The sequence below is a fragment of the Pinus tabuliformis genome, chromosome X, assembly GCF_031772625.1.
Source record: "Pinus tabuliformis cultivar Carrire ecotype Pingquan chromosome X, CPIR1, whole genome shotgun sequence".
Lineage (NCBI taxonomy): Eukaryota > Viridiplantae > Streptophyta > Pinopsida > Pinales > Pinaceae > Pinus > Pinus tabuliformis.
In genome coordinates, this window is record NC_142308.1 from 489,590,363 (window position 1) to 489,616,197 (window position 25,835).

Consider the following 25,835-nt stretch of genomic DNA (forward strand, 5'->3'; position numbering starts at 1 on the left):
AGGAGGTTATGTATTATGCATGCATTCCGCAATAGTGTATAATCAGTATAATCTCTGTGAATAAGTATTATATTATTCAAAATTTCTACATTTTCAACTTATCTCATTATATCTTTACCCAAATTTCAAGTGTAGGCATTTTTTACATGCATATCTTTACCCGAATTTCAAGTGTAGGCATTTTTCAGATGCATAATTAAATTTTACGTCCAACGAGTATCTGCTCTACATACTTCTTATATAACAATAGTGAAATAAATTGGAAGAAGAAAAGAAAAGAAAAGAAAAACGTCTTTTCTTATGTTTCCAATTTATTTCACTATTGTTATATCAGAAGTATGTAGAGTCAATAGTTTTTAGACGTAAAATTTAACCATACATCCAACCTACACTTGAAATTTAGATAAAAATATAATAAGATAATTTGAAAATTTGAAAACTTATAATTTGTTGAATTGAGGCTTCTGTGATCCATATCAAGTTTATGAACAATTTTTCGGCGTAAATCACATGATAGAACATTTGTCGACGCGTTTCGAACCAACGAGTGTGGTTCATCGTCAGGACAAGTTGAAGAACCAGATCATGGCTGCATATTTAAATAGGGAGAGCAGATCGTCCAACGGCTATGCTTGACTAAAAAACGGCTATATTAAGTCAGACCAAGAACGGCTAGATTTGACTATTCAATTTTAATTATATAATATTATTAAAATATTATTTTAATACTTATCATATGTTATTTAAGTGAAAAGTTAACCAAGTTTGAGTTAATATTTATATTCAAATTTCTAGAAATAATAATTAATATTATATTATTATTATAATAATGTTATAGTATAATTTTAATATTAATGATTTGTGTAACCAATCAAAATAAATTTAAAAGATCTATGGATATTATCAAAGGTAAGGATTAAAATAATCTTAGTTGCATATTAGATCCCTTTAGATTAGTCATGAAAAGGGGGAATATCTATATTAATATTAAAATATATTAAATTTATATAAATTTAATAGATCTTTGGATATTATTAAATGTAAGGATTAAAATAATCTTAATTATCATTATATTATGTATACAGGATCCCATCAGATTAGTTATGAAAAGGGAAAGTCAATACTAATATTTAACCTATATTACAAGTAGTATTCGAAATGATAAAGGTGTTATTCTTACCATCAATTGTTAAGGCATCAATATCTAGTAATCTAATGGGAGCCAGAATTACTAATTCAAGGGAAATTAGTATTTGTTAGCCGTTGGACGATCTGCTCTCCCTATTTAAATATTAGTATTTGTTAGCCGTTGGACGATCTGCTCTCCCTATTTAAATATGCAGCCATGATCTGGTTCTTCAACTTGCCCTGAGGATGAACCACACTCGTTGGTTCAAAATGCATCGACAAATGTTCTATCATGTGATTTATTATTTTTAAAAACTCATTTTAAACCTTCAAAAAATTTCACTAAAATTACTTTACGACACAATAGATATATTTAAAAAAAAAAAACTATATTCACTACGACACAACAGATATATTTTAACTATTAACTTACTATTATATTATTATTTTTAAAAACTTATTTTAAACCTTCAAAAAAATTTCACCAAAATTACTCTTAACCAATTAAAACCCTACGTAGAGATATTTTAAAAAAACTAGTACACATACCTGCCCTTATCATATCATTTTATTTTTATGTTAATAATGCAATTATTTAAAAAAAAAAATATTAATTTATCGTATAAAATATATCCCATCATCAAACCAAACATATAATCAGCCTTACAAGTACCTATCAAACAAATCTTCACATAAAACAATTCTCCTCCTGCTCAAAGCATGAGTCTAGTCAGTAACAATTCTTTTTAATATTCAATTACCTTCTTTCAACTACCATCTTTGGGTTAAACTCATTCTCAGTCCGTAACAATTCTCCTCCTGCTCAAAGCATGAGTCTAGTCAGTAACATTTCTTTTTAATATTCAATTACCTTCTTTCAACTACCATCTTTGGGTTAAACTCATTCTCAGTCCGTAACAGATTTATGGAAGAATTACCAATTGATGAACTGTATATTTGAAGTAGTTGCATCAATGAGATTAGACTTAAAAAGGGCATCTATAGAGATTTTGTCCGATCCCTGCTACAAAACAAAATAATTTGAAATGCCATATCCTCCGAAATCAGAGGTGGGTACGAGAGTTATGACTTAGTTGGTAGTTAATGCCACATGATAATATATATGAATGGTACATCTCAGGGAATCTTTCTGAACATATTCATATTCATTCTCCTAATTAACGATTGACAATTTATTACTTGGAGACGTACAGTCATCATACCTCGAGCAAACAGAGAAATACCTCAAAAAGAACGTTGAGCAATATAGTTTAGCAACCAACCGTGACTTGCTGGACTGAATGCAGTCATGGGATGAAATAGTCAAAACATTTTAAGGGTGCTGGTATTTTTTATAATTCCATATGATCAAGGGCAACAAGAACAAAGACTACACGTGAAAAACAACAATATCCTGATCTGCCACTTGGCAAGAAATGGGCGATGGAAATGCGGGCAATGTTTGATTCATGGATGTATGTGTGCATGGAATGATGGCGTAGGGCTGCCCCTGATTGCGAAACACCGAGCGTGTGGCCTTAGTTTGGCCACCTCCATCTCGTTGTACAGACTGATGGGGAGAAGCCCATTAACCAAATTAGTCAGAAAATTATTGTAATCGCTATGACTGGAGTGAAAATAACATAAATGAAGACACTCGCATAAAGAAATGTCATAGGAGTGTAGCAGGAAATATAAGATTTGGTGAAAATTAGGAGGTGGACAACGATGCCTCCTATTTGACCTTAAACAGCAGAGCAAATATGATATTATGCCTTTTTTTTGCTCTATTTATTTGTTGATAATTTGGGAGTGAAATGAGAGGCTTGTGATAAAGCGCTAAGATCTGCTACATCACCACCCTCACAGCCCTCCTGTAAGAAGGCACCTTATCCATGCCACCTCATCCATTTTTGCGCCTCTCGTTTCCTCGTTATCTTTTATCTTAAACTCTCCATCACAGCATTGAAACAGACCTTCGCCCCGTCTCGTCCTTCCATCAGATTGAATCCCTCCATGAGTTTCTTTTCTAGATTTCCGCAGTTCTGGTTGTCTAGTTTACTCTTTTGGGTTTCTTGATTATGTGCAGAGCTCTGGAAGAGAAATTGTTTGCTTGCATTTTATTTTAAGTTTCTTCTTCTTCTAAACAAAAACTTGGAGCTTAAGCCTTTGGGTGTTGAGGTTAGGTCTTGGGTTTGATTCTGCAAGTTTTCAAAGAAGTTTTAATTTGTCTACACTACTCTTAAATTCTGCCATTTTTCCTGAGTTTTTGAAGAAGCGGTGAATAAGACTATTGTTTATTTATACTGCGTTGGGTTAATAGTAATACTCCCCTGCCCCTTTGAGTGGACTTGGTCGTACCGCTTACCCTTCTTGTTGCTTAGCATTTGTTGATGGTCGCTTTAACTTTTCGTCATAGAGGTAAATAGGAATTAATAGGTGCCTGGGCATACACAGCGCTAAATTTTTTTTATAGCTTCCCTCTCCAACAATATTGATTCATTTCATGTAGCAGAGATGATGGTGCTCTAGTAATAGTGGGATTGTGTTTTTTTTTCTTTTATGAATTCCTTGCATGCAAGGTTTTTGAATAATCCAAATTCTTTTTAAATTCCTTGCATTCAACGAGGGATTTGTGGAAGGAAGGTGTATTGAGCTAGCCTTCATCAGAGAGCGAGGCAGTCTAAGTTAAACTATCCACGAGCACTTCACATGCAGGGCAGTGGAATTTTGGATTGCTGCCTCTAAAATTTGCATCTCTGGGTGAGATTTGGTTTGGAATGCAGAATGGCTCCCCGGACTGGCCGTACTAAACAACATAAATCCAAAGGAGATAAGAAGAAGAAGGAAGAAAAAAGTAAGTTATAGGAGCATTATAATATCGGAGTTCTTTTCTTTTTTACACTTGAACATCACTTCTCAGTACTCAGAAAGAGTGCTGAAGTATATATCATAGATATAAATGTCATACAGCAATAACTGATAACTTGCAACAATAACTGATAAGTTGCTTTTGTGGAAACTAATACATTCAATTTATTTTTCTTTTTAAACAATCAGTACAACTTAACATTTCTTTCAAGGACAATATTTTCTTTTTTGTTTGTTTGTTTTAATATTGATATTGCGGATTGGATATTATAAGAAGCATGAATAGCTTTCCCTGCTGAATGATTCTTAAGCTTAATTAATATATATTCCATTTGATGATATCAATCATGGAAAAATTTAGATGCATTGATTCTAGACTGATACTATGGCATGGGACCTTTTTCTCAACTTTACAATATTGGAAAAAAGTGTGCTCCAAATATAGTAATATAAATTTAGTTTCAACTGATGCAGTGCAGGTATTTGGGCCCCTTTTGGTGCATATAGAGTCTTCTTTAACACCTTTTCTTTCGACATTGCTCTACACGAACTCTTTTCATTGTGTACAAAGGGATATGTCAATACTTTCCAATGAACCAAAAGGTTGAACGATAGAGAATATTTATGAAATATCCTTGTAACAATATTGCGTTCATTTAAGTATCTCTCTAGTTCACTGTATTGGTGTATAATGGAATTGAATTGCTTCTAAATGAGAAATGGAGGTATATCCCCTATAAAGCAAGGTACATTTAGTTCAATCCTGATTTTAAAATAGCGACTTACTAACCATCTCAGCAACCCCGAAGTTGAGAATAATACATAAAACAATTGTTTGTAAATGTAAATGAGTGATAACGTATAATTGGCTGCAAGGGCAAAGACCCGCTGTGGGAAGCTTCTTGGCTAATCTAAGCAAACTCAAAGTTGAGAATAAAACATAAAACAATTGGTTGTAAATGTACGTGAGTGATAATTTATAATTGGTTGAAAGGGCAAAGACCAGCTGTGGGCAGCTTCTTGGCTATTCACAAGTTCATCTGATCTTAGTACTTCTATATCAATACAAATATGAGGTCTCCGTTTGCTTTTAAAAATAAGAAATTGTTATGGTAGCAACCAATGACTATATGGTATTGTTTGTTGCTTGCAGTCCTGCCTACTGTTCTAGACGTCACAGTGAACACTCCAGATGATTCTCAAGTTATTTTAAAGGTACGCTATCTCATAAAAAATATTATCCAGTGCTTATGACAGTAGGTGGTAACATAAGTCTTGTCATAGATGTTGGATCCAGCTTTAAGAATTATGATGAATATAATCCAATCTTGCAGCATCCAGACCTATGGATAGTTATGTTTGGTTCAACAGTAGATTTTAATATATGTTTGTTTTATGGAAACAGGGAATTTCCACAGACCGTATTCTTGATTTACGCCGATTATTAGCTGTGAATGTGGAGACATGCCATCTGACCAACTATTCTTTATCCCATGAGGTAAGAAAATCAGTAGTTCAGAAGCTCATTAAATAATGGGATTGTTTGACAGGCTGGTGGATTGCAATTGACTGGTTCTGTTCAAGATATCATGTGGTATGACCTTACTTGCATGAACAACATAGGTGTTCGTGTCAAGATAGAAATAGCCATGTACAGTGAAACTCGTTCTATTATTAGTTTGTAAAGCTTAAGTGTGACCATGGCAACATTGGTCATCTTAGTTTTCTTGAAGTATCCATGACTTTGTAAAAACTTGAATTATACCAGGTTCGTGGCAACAGGTTGAGGGATTCATCAGATGTTGCAACCTTGAAGCCCTGTGCCCTTACTATTGTAGAAGGTAACCAATAACTCTGCTCCCTCATCTGAACAAGTCAGGGGAGATAGCTAGAAATTTTGTCTTGCCTTTCTTTAAAATATAAATGTTTTTATCTTGAAAAGGGGTCAGAAATAATGTTAAATCATAATATTAGAAAATTGTTCTCTTATTTCTTGAAGTGATCTAAACTGAATTTCTACTTGCATACGTGCTTCAAATATATATGCAAAGAAGAATATGCATTGTTTATACTCAAAGTTTGCATAATACTCCATATATGATTTTCATTTATTTTTCCTTTGCAGAGGACTACACTGAAGAGCATGCAGTTGCACACGTTAGAAGATTACTGGACATTGTTGCCTGTACAACATGCTTTGGTTCTTCAGGAAAGCAAGGGGAACCTCGGTCTGGGCAGGGAGGTGGAAAAGAATCAGCTCACTCAATGACAGAGAATGTGGCTGAACAAAACAACGATGTTGCTCTAAAGAAATCTTCTAGCAATAAAGAAAGAAAAGAAGCAAACAAAGATGGAAAAGACAATAAGCCAGAGACCTTTCAAAAAGTTGAAGGTAAGGTTGAGGCTAGTGAAAAAGAAAATGATGGAGAGGAGAACTCAAACCAACATTCTTCTAAGGGTGAAGGAAGAAAGAAATCCTCGAAAGAGGGGAAATCTGAGGCCATTGCAGCTATGGCTGCTGCCAAAGAGGCCACAGATAAAGGGGATATGACAGGAATGTGCCCTCCCTCTAAACTTGGCCAGTTCTATGAATTCTTCTCGTTCTCACATCTCTTGCCTCCTATCCAATGTTAGTATACCGTTCCCTGCAATTTTTTATAATTTGAAGGTAGTAGTTTTCAATCTTGTGTATAATAGAAATATTACGAGAATGCATATTTCCCATACAAATATGGATATGATGTTAGAAAGATTTTCCATGTACTCTTCGAGCCATCAAACCATGGTTCTTTATTTGATTGTAATGCAAAGATTCCAGAAAATTTTGAACTGTGAAGCATGGCAAACAATGTGCACATTGCCAAATTTAATTTGTTGATTTTCTATGGAGCTTATGAGTTAGAACTTTGAAGGGAAAAAAACGTGAATTATGAATAGTATTTTAGTGACTAATGACATTGGGATGTACAGTCATAAGGAAGTCCACAAGGCAATCTGTTGAAGACAAACGTCCTGGAGATTTTTTTTCTATAGACGTGAGCACTTCTTATCCAATCCTGCACTAATTTTGAGCTTCACCTCCATAATGGCTAGGAACTGAATTGTTTCTTCTGTAGATTTCTTATATTTCTCATGCCATTTCCCCTGATATACAGGTGAAGCTTTGCAATGGAAAGTTGGTGACTGTAACAGCATGCACCAAAGGTTTTTATAGTGTTGGAAAGCAGCTTGTTCAAAGTCATGCACTTGTCAACTTGCTACAGCAGATGAGCAGGGCTTTTGCAAATGTGAGTATCTTTAAGGTCCAAACTATACTTCTATTGCACCTTATATTATTTAATCGCTTACAAGATGCCTTCTCTCGTGTATAAGAAATTGACATCAGTGTTTAATGTTTGTGGTTCATCTTTCAGTTCTTATAAAGAACAACACAACTTGCATGCAAATTATGTATCGTCTCTTATAAGATGGATAACTTCTTTTGTTGAAAGTTATTCAATGTAAAACACAGTGATAATCCAGGTACTGTCTTTGCAAATATTGAAATGTGACTGAGCCACAATATCACTACAATTTGTTTCTACATTTAATTCATGGAGGCTCTCAAAATTACATGTTACTTCTTTTTTTGTGTCTGCACTTCAAGGTTTTATTAATTAAGACTAAAGTTCTCTCTCTCTTTCTCTACACTTAGTGAATGCTATGGGATGCATTTATTTTGAATATTTAATAGGACAGAGTTCCTTCTTCAGTTTTCTGTGGGCCTTAGTTATGACAGCAATTGAAAGAGAATTTTCAATAATGGTTCAACCTTGAGTACTATAACATGCTCTGGCAATGAATGTTGATTTTGTAGCTTCGGAGGGTCTTCTGCATAGGCTTGGTGTCTTGACATGCAGAAGAGAAGTCCTCTTTAGTTGTTTGAAAGAAGCAACTAATATGGTCTCCTTCCGAAGTTTTTAACTTAGGAAAAAGTACATTGATTAATTATTTAATTAATGTTGACTTTGGACTAATGTTTATCTAAGGATAAATATTAATTTTTAAATTAGTTAAGTGACTTAGATCTAATCTCCATTGTTGATCTAAGAAGGCTGGGATTTAATCTTAGCTGTCTATCATTTTCGAGATTAGGGATTTGGCCCATGGAGAAATCATATAGAGAACCTATGGGAGATGATGAGGACACATTACATTGCTATTGTTGAGAGAGAAATAAATCCAGATTGGATCATTATATTGTTTTTCATTCATTTTGATGCTTATAGATTGGAAAAATTGGAGAAACCAGCGCTCAGAACCATTTTTACTGGTGGGACCTAGTTTGGCAAATTGGGGTCTAACACCTTCCAGGAGCATTTTGAGGCATCAAATGACGTTTTTTGGGGGGTAAAATTTTGCCACTTTAGCACAACGCTTTTTTTTTTTCATATTCTACACATAGATACATTTTTAATGGCGCAAGAATTGCCTCAATCGGAGTTCGTATGCAAAAGTTATGCTACTGGAAAGTCGACCTTCTTGTTTTGGCCACCATAATTCAAGAGGATGCCACGTCAGCCCTATAATTCATGGAAAAAGAGCTAGCCACGTGATTATGATGAAGAAGACTCTAGAAGAGTCAATATTGTAACTCTACTTAAGAGATAAAGGAGTCAAACCTAACCACTAGTAGGCTATTGGGTTGTGTTATAACTAGGCCACTAGGAGGAAAAGGGGTTTCATTCTTTTTGAGTGTATCTTGTTCCATAAATGAGCAGAGTAGCCGAAAGGGATAGGGAGAGAGAACATAGAGAGGATTTGTGCACTGTAGTAGCCCACAAGCCATAGGCCATACTTCTTTGTATTCACAACCATTTTCTGTTTAGAGAAAGAGAGTAGAGCGACCTCACTTTTTAGCTGGGTTTTCTCCTCAAAGGGTTTCCCAAAATATATCTTGTGTCAAATGTGGTTCGTGAGTCTTTATTTTGTTTTATCTTTTTTTTGCATAAATTTTAATTTGCATGCATACACAATAAACACTAATCTAAAGATATAGAAATCTAAAGATAAATAAACCCTAATAGTATAGATTTCAGATTTTTAAGTATAAATTTCAAATTAATTTTGATGAACTATCTAGTGGAATATCCACAACAATTTATGGATCATATTGGTATGAGAGTAGGTTTCTTTGGGTATATTGTGGAGATTTGTAGGGGATCTAGATTGGTGAAGCCAAAAGTCATAAAACCCTAGTCATGATCGACAAATCTATGAATAATTGTCTTGATCTTGCAGAAGAGAGGTTTTCGCGATTGGAAGCACAACTTGCAGATATAAGTCGTAATGTAAATCTCCTCATGTTAGCCCTGAGCAATAAGCTTGGGCTATTTGGAAAAGATGAGTGTTCTAATGCAAAGGACTGATCAAAGGCGAGATTGGGAAGAAACAGAGAACGAGCTGAAAAAGGGACTCGAAAGAGATCAACCCAAGTTCAAGTGTTGTGAACCATTCACAGTCCCTGTTCAAAATGAAAGCAAAGGTCCATATCAAGCCGTACCAATGTGATATTGACACTCTGAAGCTAAATCACTAGTTGCAGCAATAGGAAGTTTATTTCAATGTTCATCATGTAGAGGAAGAAAAAAAGATTTCATTTGTGCGGTTGAAATTTAAGGGCTATGCCCTGACCTGGTGAGAAAGCCACACAAAGACCTTGAGGTTGGAGGGAGATCCTCCAGTGACTAAGTGGTAGGACTTCAAAACCCTCATAAAGCTGCAATTTTACCCTATTAGGTATGTAGAGGACGAATGGATCCGGTGGCACTGCTTCAGGCAAAAGCAGAGGCAGAGTGTACAAGGGTACACCACAGATTTCAGAAAGATGGCCATAATGCTGGGTATCTCCCCAAAGAACCCATATGTACTCCTCAAGTATCTGGGGGGTCTACATAGCCATCTGCTAAAGCAAGTGTTGTTGAAGCCCATATTGGTGGATGAGGCTTGCGTACACACAAAATACCTAGAGAACATAGGCCCAAAGAAAGGGCAATCAAGTGGATTGAAGCAGAAGGAGCAACAAAATGCCTCTAAGGAGGGAAAAAAGAAGTAGAAAGGGGGGAAGGATAAAAAGACAACAACCACAACACACTAGTGCAAGGATCCTAGCAACCACTATAACATTGACGATCATACAAAGGAGAAGTGTTGGAAGTTGCATCCAGAGCTTAACTCAAAGAAAAAAAAAAGATAATAAGAAGAAGAATCTCATGGCTATTGATTCGAGCAACCAGATTGAAAGTAGCTCAGACATAAATGAGAGGATCACCTATATGTCAGTGCAGAAGGAGGTGAATCTAAGTAGCCTTCAGCAACAGGAAGAGAAAGAAATGACTAAACTCTTCCACATAAAGATATAGGTTAAGAAGACAAAGATTAATGCTTTGTTTGACTCAGGATCGCAAGCGAATCTCATTGCAACAAAGTTGGTCAACAAATTGGGATTGGAAGTTCATGATCATCCAAGCCCATATCCATAGGGATGGGTAAATAAGGCTATAGAGTTAAAGGTAACAAAACACTGTAAAATTAGATTTGTTATCAATGCTAATTTTATTGATGAAGTAAAACTAGATATAGTTTCCCTTGACCTATGTGGAGTGGTGTTTGGAAGTCCCCACATGTATATGCGAGATGCAATATTCATGCGGAGAGCCAACCAGTACCAACTCGCCAAGGATGGAAAATCGTTCACCATCAACGCGCAAAAAGGGATGTCGAAATTTTCGCTGGTAAGGGCCAACCAAGCCAGAAATTGATCAGTTCCAACAAGAAGTATGTTTTACTATTTTTAAGAGAAAATCAGTTTGTAGAAGAGTTGGTAAGAGGTAAGGCATCCCTAGAGGGGTGTACTAAGAAACAAAAACAACAACTCAAAGAGTTGCTACAGGCATACATGGATGTGTTCTTGGGAGCCTAAAGGGTTACCACTTAAGAGGGAAGTAGAGCACGAGATCTAACTATTTCCAGACTCCCCAGTGCCAAACATTGTGTTATACATGTAGTCTATTATAGAAGCAAGTGAAGTGAAAAAACAATTGCTGCAACTACTAGAACATGGTGTCATTCGACTGAGTACATCATCAGGTGGGTCACCCATCATCATTGTGCCAAAGAAGGATGGGACTTGGTGGATGTGTATTGATCATAGGATGTTGAACAAAATCACTCTCAAGAATAAGTACCCCCTGCCCAGAATAGATGATATATTGGATCAATTGCAACAAGAGAAATACTTCATCAAGTTAGACTTAAAGTCTGAATATCACTAGGCTCGAGTTAGAGAAGAAGGGAAGATCGCTTTCAAAACTAGGCAAGGTTTCTACGTTTATGAGGTTAATGAATGATATATTGTGCCCTTATATAGATTCATTTATTATTGTCTATTTGGTTGATATACTAGTATAAGTGCTACTTGGGAGGAGCACATATCACATTTGACGCAGGTGTTGGAGACATTAAAGAAGCACCAATTGCTAGCAAATCTCTCAAGAAGTGTGAGTTTGCATAACATTCATTGGTGTATTTGGGGTATGTGGTAGGTGGAAGAGAGTTGAAGATAGATCTTGCAAAGATGGAGGCCATCATGAAATGGCCAGTGCCTACTAATATTTCTGAGGTTAGGAATTTTGTTGGGGTGGCACAACACCTGAGGAAATGCATAGCCTTATTTTCAGTGGTAGCAACACCACTCCATGCCATAAAAACAAGTGGTAAGAGTTTCCAGTGGGGAAAGGGTCGACAACGGGCCTTTGAGGAGTTAAAGAAGAAGATCAATCAAGCACCAATTCTAGCATTACCAAACTTGCAACAACCCTTCAAAGCGGAGACAGATGCAAGTGGGTATGCTAAGGGAGTGGTCTTGATGTAGAGAGGAAGGCTTGTATGCTACCATTCTGAAGTATTTCACTGGTCAGTTCTTAACTACCCTACCTACGACAAGGAGCTCTATGCCCTGGGGCAAGATGTGAGGAAATGGAAGCACTATCTGATGGGAAAGGAGACAGTAATCCACATAGATCACCAACCACTACAATACTTGCAGGAACAGAGTAAACTACAATAGACCAGGCATTACAAGTGGACGGGGTTTCTAGTATCTACAATAGTTTCATTTTGTGATCAAGTATAAGAAGGACAACACAAACAAGTTAGCCGACATGCTTTCAAGGCAATCCAAATCAAGGATCACAACTTTGGGAACTTTGATGCATATGGGGTCATTCACCCATGATGCATACAAAGAGGCATATTCAAAGGATGAGGACTTCAAGGAGGTGTTTTAGCAGTTACAGAGTAAGAGTCATGTGTATGATGGCGACAACACCGTTGACTACCATCTCTAGGACAGATTACTCTATAGGCTAGATAAGCTATGTGTTCCTAAAGGTGAGTGATTGCAGCTAATTAGGGAGGCCCACACCTCCAAGGTTGAAAGGAACTTTGGAATAGGGAAGACAGTGACCAATTTGCAGAGGTATGTGTATTGGTCCAAGATGGAAGAACATGTAGCTAGGTTTATAAGAGGATGCATGCTTTGTTGTACTGGCAAGCCTAGGAACGGGAAACAAGGTTTATATCATCATCCCTTACCTATACCCACTCGTCCCTGGGAAAGCGTTTCCATGGACTTTGTAGGAGTTTTGCCAACAACTAGGAAGTGACATGACTACCTGTTTTTGGTAGTTGACAGGTTCAACAAGATGTGTGTTCTAATTCCCTATAAAAAGATCATCAACGTCAAGAAGCAATAAACTTGTTTTTTGAACATGTTTAGGTGCGATTTGGGATTCCAAGGAGCATCATTTCAGTCAAAGACATGAGATTTCTTAGTGCATTCTAGACTACATTGTGGGAGAAGATGGGCACAAAATTGAAGAGGTCTACAACATTCCATCCACAAACAAATGGGCAAGCAAAAGTATTCAACGAGACTTTTGGTGCAACTTTTGAGGGGTTACAATCAAAAGCATTCAAAGACCTTAGATGAAAATTTGGTATATATACAACACTCTTATAACAAAGTAGTCCACACTTCTACTGGTAAGTCACCATTTGAAACTTGTTTTGCATATTTTCCACTTTCACCTTTGGAAATTGCATATGGGCGGCAAGGAGAAGGGAGGATCTTACAAGGGATGCCTTAAGGGTTGAAAAAAGTGTTGAGAAGATCAGGCAAATCCATATACAAGTATTGGATACATTGCAGAAGTCGCAGGAAAAATACAAGGACTGGCATGATCAACATGGAACAAAGAAGTCATTCAAAGTGGGAGATAGAGTATGGTTACAGTTGAACAAGCAGAGGCTACAAGGTCTTGGTAAGAAATCAAGGCTCTACAGTATGGTCCCTTGGAGATACTCGAAAAGGTGGGAGATAATGCCTATAGAATCAATCTACCCCCATACATGCACATTTACTCCATTGTGAATGTGGAGAATATGAAGCTCTATGAGCCTTCCATGCTACATCAAGAAGAGGAGCAAGTCCTACTTTCTATAGAGGATTTGGCACCAGATGCTCAGACAGAGTTGATAGAAGATACCATTTTGCATAAGAGGTTTAGAACTATGAGACAGGGGCAGCATGACCCTTGGCAGATTGGGTTGAAATGACAACTTTCAAGCAAAGCTAAATGGTACACCCAAGAGAAGGTGGAGGAAAATTTTCCTCGCTTCATTCAATAGAAGCTTTTGGGAATGAAAACACTCTCAAAATGGGGAGGTGTGATCTGTTGAGAAATCTAGGGCATTAGGATTAGGAGATTTCTCTTGTAATGATAACTGCTTGTGAGTGGTTTTTACTTCTTTAGATTAGGATCTTCTCTTTGCTTAGATTACTCTAGTGTTCTGCTTCATCAAACAATTACCAAAGCATAAACAATATAGAGACAAGAGACACAAAATATAGGCGATCAGCCAAGGCCAAAACCTCTCCAACTTGAGAGGAAAACCCAAAACAAATTTCTCTTCTTATAGAGACTTCAATTGACGAATACCAAGACCAAGATCCTTGACACAACAACCTCTCCAAGACCAAGTCACAAGATCCTTCTTCACTACTTCTACTTGCCCAAGTCAACACAAGTCAACCTGCCTTACAACAAATCTCAACTTCTCTGAAGTTTCGGCCTTCCTCCACAGATCAACAATTCTCGGCTACCTGAAATCTCTGCAAAATCACACGTGTGGGATGAATTATGGACTTTCGTGATGTGCTACTCCTTCGCTTGGCTTGAGGGCTTCTTCTTGATATTTTGACTAGCAAAAATGATGATGTGAAGATCCTTTACTTGACTTTTGCAAGGACTGTTGTAACCCTACTGCAAAAACCCTAGTTTTTGCCACATGTGTGAAGAATTGACCCAAAGACAGTCCCAAATTCCTTCGCTCTCCTTCTCTTTCTTTTCATTGGTTAAGAGGCTATTCTTCTTGTGATTTTCGCACTTCCTTTCTTGTCTTGGATGCTTGACCGAATGCTCTTCAAGGTGAGGCCAAGCTGCCCTATATATAGTGGTCTATCCATCAAAATAAGCCGACTTTACCTTGTGCCTAAGCCGACATACCCTTCTGGAATCATCTTATTCTCTTTTTATAGGCCGACTTCAAGGAGGGCTTGTGACATGATCTTGGAGGGTTAATGATTCAAACAATTTTTCTTTTTACAATGTACAATATGCCCAAATGGGTCTTCAATCTTTTACATTGACCCATTAGACTTGATGACATGATGACCAAACCTAAAGGCTCACAATGGGAGCCTTGCCTTAACTATAAAATAAAATTCCTTGATCATGAAACCCATGATTCAAGCATTACAAAAATAATTTTATTTTCTTCTTTACATCAATTTCATAAAATCACAATTACACATCATTATGAAGGCGGAACCTAGTTACATTTTTTAACACTCCCTCTTAACTAGGGAGGTATTCATAATCCATACAAGGTACTTGGGCATCCTCAATTTGAAGAATTCTCATAAGAAGAGTCGGATTGGTAACCCATCTGTATAACATCATATCATCTAGCATTGTCATATAGCAAGGCCTTGACTAACAACTATATCTCTCCACAAGATTGGAGCACAATGATGGCAAGACCAATGATTTATAGACACCTCCATCGTTGTCTCTCTCGGAACATACCCCACCTGGGTTCTATCAGAGTATGTTCCCTCAGGACTATTCTTATCTTGGATTCCCAATCCTCAAAGAATATCAGTCCTCTACGACTACTCTTATCTTGGATGCCCTAACGCATCCTCAAAAAGTATTGGATCCCAGGTGCTTACCCAATCCTCCATTCTATCTTCCCAAGTGAAGACAAGAATGATGTGGCTATCTCTCCCTTTTAATTAGGGAGGATATACCTATGCCAATGAAGGAATGTAAGCATTCCTACGGAAGGAATGTACCTAAGCTCCCTCTTGGCTTAGGAATTTGCTTCCAAGTTTCTACCAAGTTATAAACTTGTTTCCAGACTCCCTCTTAATTAGGGATCTACAATAGCTCTTTAGGTGGAGATCATGGGACAACCAGCTACTTGAAGAACTCCTCCTTACGATGTCATGAACTTCTTTTCTTTATTCAAGAGTCTTCATGTTTTTGGGACTTCTTCATAGGGCATCGACCATCCATCACTTTCATCCATGAGTCATGTTATGTCATCATTCCTTTCATTGGAAAGTGATCCATTAGTCCATATCTGGTCTTCCTTCATGCCATGCTGCCTTCTTCATGCCATGTTTCCTTAAGGATCTTTCATCCTGCTACATGGGCATCAGTTGTGGAAGACATCCACAACTCTTCCCTTGGCAGCCCTACATAAGCCCATCCAAATATTATTCAAAAATAAGAAATGAACATTAAATCAAAATTACCTTTGTGATGGTCTTTCATCATGACATCTTCTTGTGAGCATCAACATCTTGCATACACATTGACACATCTCCAAAAGATATACACTGTCAAGTGTCTCTTTCTTTTTCAGACTTCATCATAGTCTCCATATCTTTCATGGAGATTTCATAGTCAAATCTTTCAGTCCTTGGGTGTTGATCGCTTCTTCCATAGTTTCATATTTCATGATCTCTTACTTTCTTTCTTCACACATTTCTTTTCCACGAACTTCCAATCAGAGTTCCTCCAATTTTTTTGTCAACCATCTCATATTTTATTTGAGGACATATTATGTTGATTTCATCTAGTTGATGTGTGACCCATGCCTTCCTGCATCCTTTCAAAGGAAGAGATCCTTCCTTTGATCATGCTCTCGAGGTAGAGCATTCATTCATGTTACTTGCAACCATATGACATGACACTATTTTATCAAATACAAGCATACATACCTCATTTTCCTTTAGGTCATTTTAGATTTCATTCAGCAGCTTCCTTGATTGAAAGATCTTCAATTCCTTGATCTGCTTCACTTCTTTTGACATCATACCATCCTTCCATGAATTCCTACAATTTGGAATTCTTGATGACACACTTGCTTCCTTCTTATTGGTGAACTTTTCGATGAAGATTCCAACAGAGGATCTTGAGTATCCTGATCCAACAAATGTTTCCTTTTAACTAATGTATGATGAGCTTCGTACTAGATCACTTTTTCTTTTTCCATAAGTATCACTTATGCTTCTAATGAGGTTACCAAGAGTTGTATCCTTCCAAAGGTCACTGCCATAGACTTCTACTTCAGCTATCTATCATGCTTTCCTATGATGATGGTGTTGAAGAATCTAGGGCAAGTAACATTAATGTGATTCTTCTTAACTTGATAACTATTTGTGAGGCATTTTAATTTTCTTATTAACACAATCTTCTCTTTGACATTATTAGAGTGTGTGTTTCTTATTTCATCAAATAGCTACCAAAAACAAAGAGACAAGAACACAAGATGTTTGGCTTTCTACCAGGGCCAAAACCTCTCCTTCTTGGAGAGGAAAACCCGCACACAATTCTTCTTATAAAGATTCCATTTGACGAATACCAAGACCTTAACCCTTGACCTACTAGGCCACTCCAAGACCAAGACACCAATCCTCTTCTTTGACACTGCTGAGATCATCATCATTGTTGCACCATTGAGGCCATCACTATTGCATCATCGAAATCTTCATTACTGCTGCAACATTATTGTTGCACCCTCACCAAGGTCTTCTTCATAACAACTAGATCATCGTTGCTGCTTCAATGAGATCATTGTTGCTCCTTCATTCAGATAACACGGAGATATTTATGCTAAGATATATATATCGAGATCTTCATCATGCTTGTGACTGTGTCTTTAGGATTACTTCTATGATCAAGATATAATTGCATCTTAAGTGTATGCCGAGACTGAGGGTGATCCTCTTCTTCACAAAAATGCCGAGACAGTATGCTTGAGACAGAGGTATGCCGAGAGTGTATTTCACCACACATATGCTATGACTGGGACAATGTTTCAGCATGCCTGGACAATGCTTTATTGAGACTGTAAGGAGGCTGAGGCATCACCGAAAACCACAGAGATCCTTCCATCCGAAAACCTGAACTTCTGCACTTATCCAAAATTCTTGAGCTACTGTACTTCCTGTAACTTATCCGAAATTATCAGAGATATCCGAAGTTGCAGAGGCTTATGCGAAGTTATGTGTTTCCTGTGGTGACCCCAGCGGGGTATTTATAGTTGTCACGTCTCCATAAATGAGCCGACATACAGTGTGAAACATTGTGTCTATTTATTGAACCGACATGATAGTTATATATATATTTTTGAGGCCGACATGACTGTACTCCTTATCGTTTTGCTTGCTGTCTTCTTCATGAGGATTGTGTTGGTCTTGGAGGGTTAATCTAGTCACTAGGTAGACTTGTATACATTACATATATGCTCAAGAAGAGCTCTTTGACTCTTTGACTTTCCTAGACCTATGAAATGAGCAAGAAACTCATTCTTATAATTTACAAAAACAATATTTCTTTTTCTTGACAAGTACAAAGATCAAAATTACATTTGTAAATACCGAACCTAGTTACACTTTCTTCAACAAATGGCACGAGCTCTTGCTTTTAATGCTTCTATGATGCCATCTCTTAACATGATGCATTTATCATGCTTTCTTAGTGACTCGTGATAGCCATATCTTACAACGGAAAAACTTGAAACAAAAACTTGAAAAGGACTAGGTGAGGAAGACTATCTTAGTCATAGTAGAGATCTTTTACTTCCTCTTTCTTGGATTTCTTCCTTTCAGCTTCCTCCACTTCTTCAGTGATATGGGCTTCTTCTCTACCTCTTTTGTTATTGTCCTTCTTGAGCTTAGGACAATCTCTCTTGTAATGCCCATATTCTTGACATCCATAGCATTGAATCTTAGCCATGTTCTTCTTCTTTTTTTGAGGACCAAATTTCCCAAACTTTCCTTTTCTCTTTGCCATAACAGCATATGCTTGATTTTGCTCATTTGATCCTACATCAGTTTTTGCCTTCAACCTGGTTTCTTCAATCTTGCATAGTGACCATAGATCCTGGAATGGAGTAGCTTCTTTCTTCCCATAAATACTTGAAGTAAAGTTACCCCACTCCTCTGGTAGTGCATTTAGTACTACAATGGTCATCTCCTTGTCAGACATTATTTCTCCCAGATCTTGAAGTTGATCCCTTATTTTAGATATCCTCATAAAGTATGAGGTTATTCCTTCTTCTTTTGATATCCTTAGCTTGTAGAGTTCTTGTCTTAATGAGATAACTTCTCTTGTAGTGCTTATGGAAAACAACTCTACTAGTTTGTCATATATTTCTTTTGAAGTTTCAAGTTTAGATACATATGGAATGAGGGGATCCTTGATGGATTCTATGAGAATCCTTTAAGCCCTTACTTCCCCTTTCATAAACTTTGCAAGTGTTTGAGCATCTTCTTTCGGTGGTTTGGTGATTGAGCCTTTGACATGTTCCATGACCTCATTTTCAATGAGATTCAGATTTGTCCTCTTCTTCCATGCAAGAAATTTTGAAGCCTCTGCCAATTTGTTGCTTTCCTTGCAAAAAGGCATTTTGACAGATTCATATGTAGACATAAATATATACGTACTTGTGAAGATGCTTCTTCCACTTGCTGCCTCCTTGAATTTGATGATGATATAGATAATGGAGAACTTATTCTTGATGAAGATAGTTCTCTTCAAGAGTGATCCTTGACTCCTCAAAGAGGTAGATCACTTTAGATCCTTTGATGGTGATGTCCTTGTTGATGATGATCAATGATAACTTCTTGATGATGTCTTGATGCTTCTCAAATGATCTTCTTCAATGCTAAGGACCTTGATTCAACGAAAAAGGGAGATTGCCTTAGAACTTTTTGAAGATGATGACAACGTCCTTGATCTTTCTTCTCTTGGATGAATAGTCTTCAAGATAACTTTATTTTGTTGAAGTTTCTAAGTTTACTTAGTTAGAAACCCTTCATGCACTTTATCTGATTTATTGTTATTTTTCCTTAACAAACTATTTACAATGTAAATACTTAAAATAAACCCAGTGCATGCTCAACATATTACATATCAGCAACTAAAAGAAACAAGAACAAACACACCATATGACACCATTATTTTTGGACTAATGTCCCTGGAAAAACCCAATTGTGGGAAAACCGATGCAACAATCTGAGGGTTTTCTTATTAAGCAATATCATAGTACAATCTAGGTGCCGAAACTGGCCTACCTAACAGAGAATTTCCTTGGCAGTAATACCTCTCAGTTTCTGACAAATCTACTAGTTAAAACCCCAGATAATCCTTTCGGCAACTACTTAGCACCAATTTGCCCCAGAAACCCCAGCGTCTACCCAATCTGGATTGCGTCTACCTCTCCTAGCCCAGCGCTAGCCCTACGTTAGCCTATCTTGGCCTACGTCAACCCCAGGAGGCCCTGCGTCGGCTCTCTGAGCCTCTGCATCAGCGATGCTGGCCTCTGTAGTGCTGTGCGCAGCACTTAGCTGCCTCTGCGTGGCCCTGCGTGAGCACTGGCTACTCCTGCATCTCTCTCTCTGGCTGCTTTGCTGCTCTCCCAGCACTATCTCTGCCTCTCTATCTCTCTGTACTCAATGCCCCTCAGCTGCTCTCCCGATCACTGATTCTATCTCTCTTAGCAAACCTCGCTCTAGAGAATAGAATGATTGATCACTCTGGTGTATTCTCCAAGTGACCCTCAAGCCTCCTCTTATACTTTTCCTGTTGACATCTCAACGACCAATATTAAGTCCCTAATCAACGGTTAAGATTAGATCTGGCTTGATCCATGTCTTTTGGACCATTCTAACATAGATTCATATTAATACACATTAATATTTTATTTTCCCTAAGTTTAGACTTAGGAACTCCATTAAAATATTAATTATTTTAATATCTTCTGATCTGTTTAGAATCTGCCCAAACCCTTTCTGGGTATTGGAGATTCCATGTGCCCCAACCTCTCCACCAAATATCGTGGCTAGAGCACATACGATGCTACCCCAAACCAACACTCCCTCTTAGCGAGGATTTTGCTCTAGCAATACGGCTCACTGAATATTACTCTGATCATCTAGCATCAGTACATGTGCTGATGCTAGGCCTTCCTGCCCAACATCCTCTGCACTGTTGTATCCTGTACTGCTGCCCATGGTTCTACCACTGCCACTGCTGCATCCGTACGACAGCTCCCTCTACATCCGTGTTGCTGCTGGTCCTTTCTCCCAGCACTGCATCCGCACTGCACCTACTCTCATCATGCTGCATCGTGTTGCCCATTGCTGCACTGCAACTCAGTTATTGAGAAGTAAGTAACTGACCTCCCTGTTGAGCTAGAAACACCCACTGATGTTGAATCTCCCTTTGTCGCTAACAAGTGCTCCCTCTCTGACCTCTACGCTGCTGCAACAACTCCCTGCATCTCGCACTGTTGCACACCTCTCTATGCCGTCCTGCACTAGTGCAACACTCTTGTGCCTCTCGCACTGCTGTAGCCTGCTAGCCTCGCGCTGTCTCGGGACTCTTGCACTGTAGCTCCCTCTATTGCTCCATCCGCATCTGTCTCTACCCACTCAGCCAGTCTTGCTACTCCTCGTCGGGGCTCCCGTAGCAAGGTCTAATCCAAGAGGCTGGGTACCTCAAGGATCCTGCCCCTCATCGCTTGTAGCCCACCTGACTACAGCGCGATGTCTCCCCACTTCCGCTCAAGTGGCGTGTGTGCACTCATGGCACAGTCATCGTCTATCAAAACTTTCTTCTCTGCCCGTGCTAGCGTTGCCTTAGTCTCGAAAGACTCTCCCTTACTCTTCTTCCTTGGACACTGGGTCGCATAATGACCCAACTCCCCACAGTGGAAGCACTTGATCTTGGAGAGATCCTTTTTCTTCCGCTTTTCCTGATTTCCCTCAGATGCTAGGGCCACATCTTCCTCCTCCTGCTTGACTTTGATCCCCTTGTTTTTGCTACCCGTCTTTGACTGCCATCTGATCTCTTCCTGGCGAAGAGCTGCCCACATCTCGTCCCATGGTGGAAGTGTCCCTCTGCCCAATATACTCTTGACAAATACTTCCCAGTCTTCTGAGACAACATTCAAAGCTGTCCTCACCATTAGCTCCTGCTCCAGTGTCGCTCCTATAGCAAAAGTCAACTAGTCTCGGATCTCATTCAGTCCTCCGAGGAAGGTGTCAATCGATTGCCCCTTCTTCATCTGATACGACCTCATTTGATTCTCAAACAGCATTCTTCTCTGCACATAAGTATGTTGGTACAGCTTCTTGAGAGCCTCCCACATCTCAAATGTCGTTTTCTTTACGGCTATATGTGGTACCACATGATCCTTGACCCTGTCAAGGATAATGCACTTGGCCCTCGCCATCACCTCCTCGTACTTGTTATTATCACTGGGGTCGACTGGGACAGCTATTACCTTCAAGGCGAAGTTCTTGACACGATTCCTGTCAAGCACGGATAAGATTCTGGCCTTCCAGACTGCGAAGTTCAATGCTCTGTCCAGTCTATCCTAGTCACTTACCTTGTGTAGTGCCATGATGCTCCTCTACTTCCCTCTTGGAAGTTCTTTGTTTGACTCCTCTGAGTCTCTACTTCCCGTCTAGAAGTTCTCTTCTAGACTCCCTCTGAGTCCTGATTTCCCTCCTGGAAATCCTTCTGCCGCTTGTCGAGATGCCCCCTACTTTGATCGTCTTGTGCAACTGCACTATTGATCCGGGTTCCTCGGCTAGAAACCCTCGGTAACAACTCCTCTGGCCCTGCTTTGTCAGGTACTATTCTGACTACAGTACCTCACCAACTCCACTCTGCAATATTCCTGCAGCCTTCTTGACCCCAGCAACTACCTATCTATGAACTGCGTCAGCCTCTTTCTGCTTCACGCTGGCTCTGCGTCACCCCAGATTGGTCTGCGTCAGCCCTGGGATGCCCTACGTCAGCCCTCTAGCCCTTTGCGTTAGCAATGCTGGCCTCTTTGGGGCTCTGCGCAGCTCCCGGCTTCCTTTGCGTGGCCCTGGCTAGCTCTGCGTGACACTCCTTGGCTTTTGCGTTGCTAGAAACAACTTCTGTCACCTCGGGACAACTGTTTTCTATTGCTATTGCTCTGCTCAGCTGATGTCTTTTAGTCCTCCTATGATCTGCAATCACACTCTAATACCATGTTGAAGTTTCTAAGTTTACTTAGTTAGAAACCCTTCATGCACTTTATCTAATTTATTCCTACCTACTTGTTATTTTTCCTTAACAAGTTATTTACAATGTAAATACTGAAAATAAACACCAGTGCATGCTCAACATATTACAAATTAGCAACTAAAAGAAACAAGAACAAACACACCATATGACACCATTATTTTTGGACTAATGTCCCCAAAAAAACCCAATGTGGGAAAATCGATGCAACTATCTGAGGGTTTTCTTATTAAGCAATATCAGAGTACAATCTAGGTGTCGAAATTGGCCTACCCAATAGAGAATTTCCTTGGCAGTAATACCTCTCAGTTTCTGACAAATCTACTGGCTGAAACCCCGAATAATTCTTTCGGTAGCTACTCAGCACCAATATGCCCCAAAAACCCCAGCGTCTGCCCAATCTGGACTGCGTCAGCCTCTCCTAACCCAGCGCTAGCCCTGCGTTAGCCTATCTTGGCTTGCGTCAGCCCCAAGAGGCTCTACGTCAGCTCTCTAAGCCTCTCTGTCAGCGACGCTAGCCTCTCTGGTGCTCTGCGCAGCACTTAGCTGCCTCTGCATGGCCCTATGTGAGCACTGGTTGCTCCTGCGTCTCTCTCTCTGGCTGCTCTGCTGCTCTCCTGGCACTATCTCTGCCTCTCTGTCTCTCTGTACTCAATGCCCCTCTGCTGCTCTCCTGGCACTATCTCTGCCTCTCTGTCTCTCTGTACTCAATGCCCCTCTGCTACTCTCCCAATCACTGATTCTATCTCTCTTAGCAAACCCTGCTCTAGAGAATAGAATGATTGATCACTCTGGTGTATTCTCCAAGTGACCCGCAAGCCTCCTCTTATACTTTTCCTATTGACATCTCAATGACTGAGATTAAGTCCCTAATCAACGACTAAGATTAGATCTGGTTTGATCCATGTCTTTTGGATCATTCTAACACAGATTCATATTAATACACATTAATATTTTATTTTCCCTACGTTTAGACTTAGGGACTCCATTAAAATATTAATTATTTTAATATCTCCTGATCTGTTTAGAATCTGCCCAAACCCTTTCTAGGTATTGGAGATCTCATGTGCCCCAACCTCTACCAAATTTCGTGGCTAGAGCACATCCAATGCTACCCCAAATCAACATATTTGTAGGTCTTCAACTTGAGTAGGGTCTTTGTGGTCTTTTGAGGATCCCAAGACTTCTTCTGGTGTAGACTTCTTTGATCTAGGGTTTTGACACTTCTTAGTAGATCTTGACTTTGCTTTGATGTCTTTTGATATTTGATCCTTGAGTGCTTGTGTGTCTCTTGATGAGATGCTCTTTCCTTGATTTGTCACCTTAGCTCTGATACCATGTTGAGAAATCTAGGGCATTAGGATTACGAGATTTCTCTTGTAATGATAACTGCTTGTGAGTGCTTTTTACTTCTTTAGATTAGGATCTTCTCTTTGCTTAGATTATTATAGTTTTCTTCTTCATGAAACAGATACCAAAGCATAAACACTATGTTACCGGATCCGTCAGCCATGGGGGATGGATTCGCGGATCCCCGGATCTGATCCGGATCCGGATCCGGATTCGCTTGGATCCGCCTAGGGACCCATATGAAAATGTTTGCTTCACGATAATGTGCACCCCGAAATTCAAACTGCGTTCCTGCAATTTGGGATTTTTACAACACAAAAATACCTATATTCAGTGAATTAATTTTCTGTTAATATTCGTTGAATTAATTCCTAACTTTGGGTCCCTTTGGTCACGGGAGAAGTTCATATACGCTGAATTAATTCTCTATTAATATCTGTTGAATTAATACTCTGTTAACGGGAGAAGTTCATATTCGCTGAATTAATACTCTATTAATATTTGTTGAATTAACACACTATTAATATTCGCTGAATAAATACCTAGCTTCGGTCTATTTGCTCACGGAAGAGGTTATTTCCCAAATAATACTTAGCTTAATACCTGGCTAGTAAAATGCATTCGTGGGTTGTTGTAGCCACCATGGCGGGCACCCTCTCTGGGTCATCCCGTCACCAATGGAACATATCAGTAATGTTAGAAATACTATGGTATCGGAAACCAAGGGCTAACCATTCGTTGGAACATGCGGACATTTGGAGACACGGAAAATTTATTAATGTTCTAGAGATTATTTACGTTCAGATGTCGGGAGCTCAACTCGTAACTTATTAAGATTAATAACTATATAATTTATAACTTATAATAATAATAATAATAATACAGATAATACTATAAAAATTTAAATTTATAATATCGTAAGCTCATATATTAATGAACTCAGCATATAACTTATTAATATTAACAACTATGTAATTTATAACATATAATAATAATAATACAGATATATTATACAAATTAAAATTTATAATATTGTAAGCTCATATATATTAATTAAATTTTAAAATTTGGTATTTTAAAGTTAAGTTTTATATTTATATTTTAATTTCTAAATTAAAATTATATATATATAAGATTCAAACTTAGATTTTAAAAAAATTATAATTTAGAATTAAGTTCTATATTTATATTATAATTTATATATTGCACTATAAATAGAAATATTAAAATTTATATATATCTATTAAATCAAATATATTAGTTTATTATATCATATATTGAAAATATATATTTATTATTAAATATCGCATGAAATATAATTATATATTTAAAATTTTGTATTTTTGCAAATTATAATTGCTAATGTTTATCTTCTTTGAAAGTAAGGAGACATATTAATGGCTCAAGGCCTAAAAGTATGTTGTGAGGGTGGAAGTCGCCCCTATTACATACCACATACAAGCTATTTTTAGATGGCCAATTTTGTCTACACATAATGATGTAGCTGCATGCTGAGATATTCAGATTGTATCAACAGACGTTAGACCAGTAACCATGAATATTGTAGCCTTTTCCATATTATATAATATACATGTCGTTTCCCCGCCGTATCCGGATCCTGGCTTTTAAAAAATTTAAAAATCTGACGGATCCGGATCCGTATCCGCATCCGGATCCGGATCCGGATCCGAATCCTGGTAACTTAGCATAAACAATATAGAGACAAGAGACACAGAATATAAGTGATCA

At 38.2% G+C, this 25,835-nt stretch overlaps 1 protein-coding gene across 1 annotated transcript in view; it reads left to right on the forward strand.

Annotated features, from left to right (window-relative positions):
• Window positions 1-2,975: 2,975 nt before the first annotated feature.
• The window catches only part of LOC149140801 (protein REDUCED CHLOROPLAST COVERAGE 2-like), a 49,411-nt gene continuing 26,551 nt past the window's right edge, over window positions 2,976-25,835 (forward strand). Inside the window, exons 1-7 of the mRNA XM_089449941.1 lie at window positions 2,976-3,985; window positions 5,153-5,214; window positions 5,405-5,497; window positions 5,768-5,840; window positions 6,125-6,628; window positions 6,970-7,034; window positions 7,155-7,286. Coding sequence (XP_089306067.1) covers window positions 3,916-3,985; window positions 5,153-5,214; window positions 5,405-5,497; window positions 5,768-5,840; window positions 6,125-6,628; window positions 6,970-7,034; window positions 7,155-7,286 — 999 coding nt within the window. The 5' untranslated portion in view covers window positions 2,976-3,915. The remainder of the gene's footprint in view (window positions 3,986-5,152; window positions 5,215-5,404; window positions 5,498-5,767; window positions 5,841-6,124; window positions 6,629-6,969; window positions 7,035-7,154; window positions 7,287-25,835) is intronic.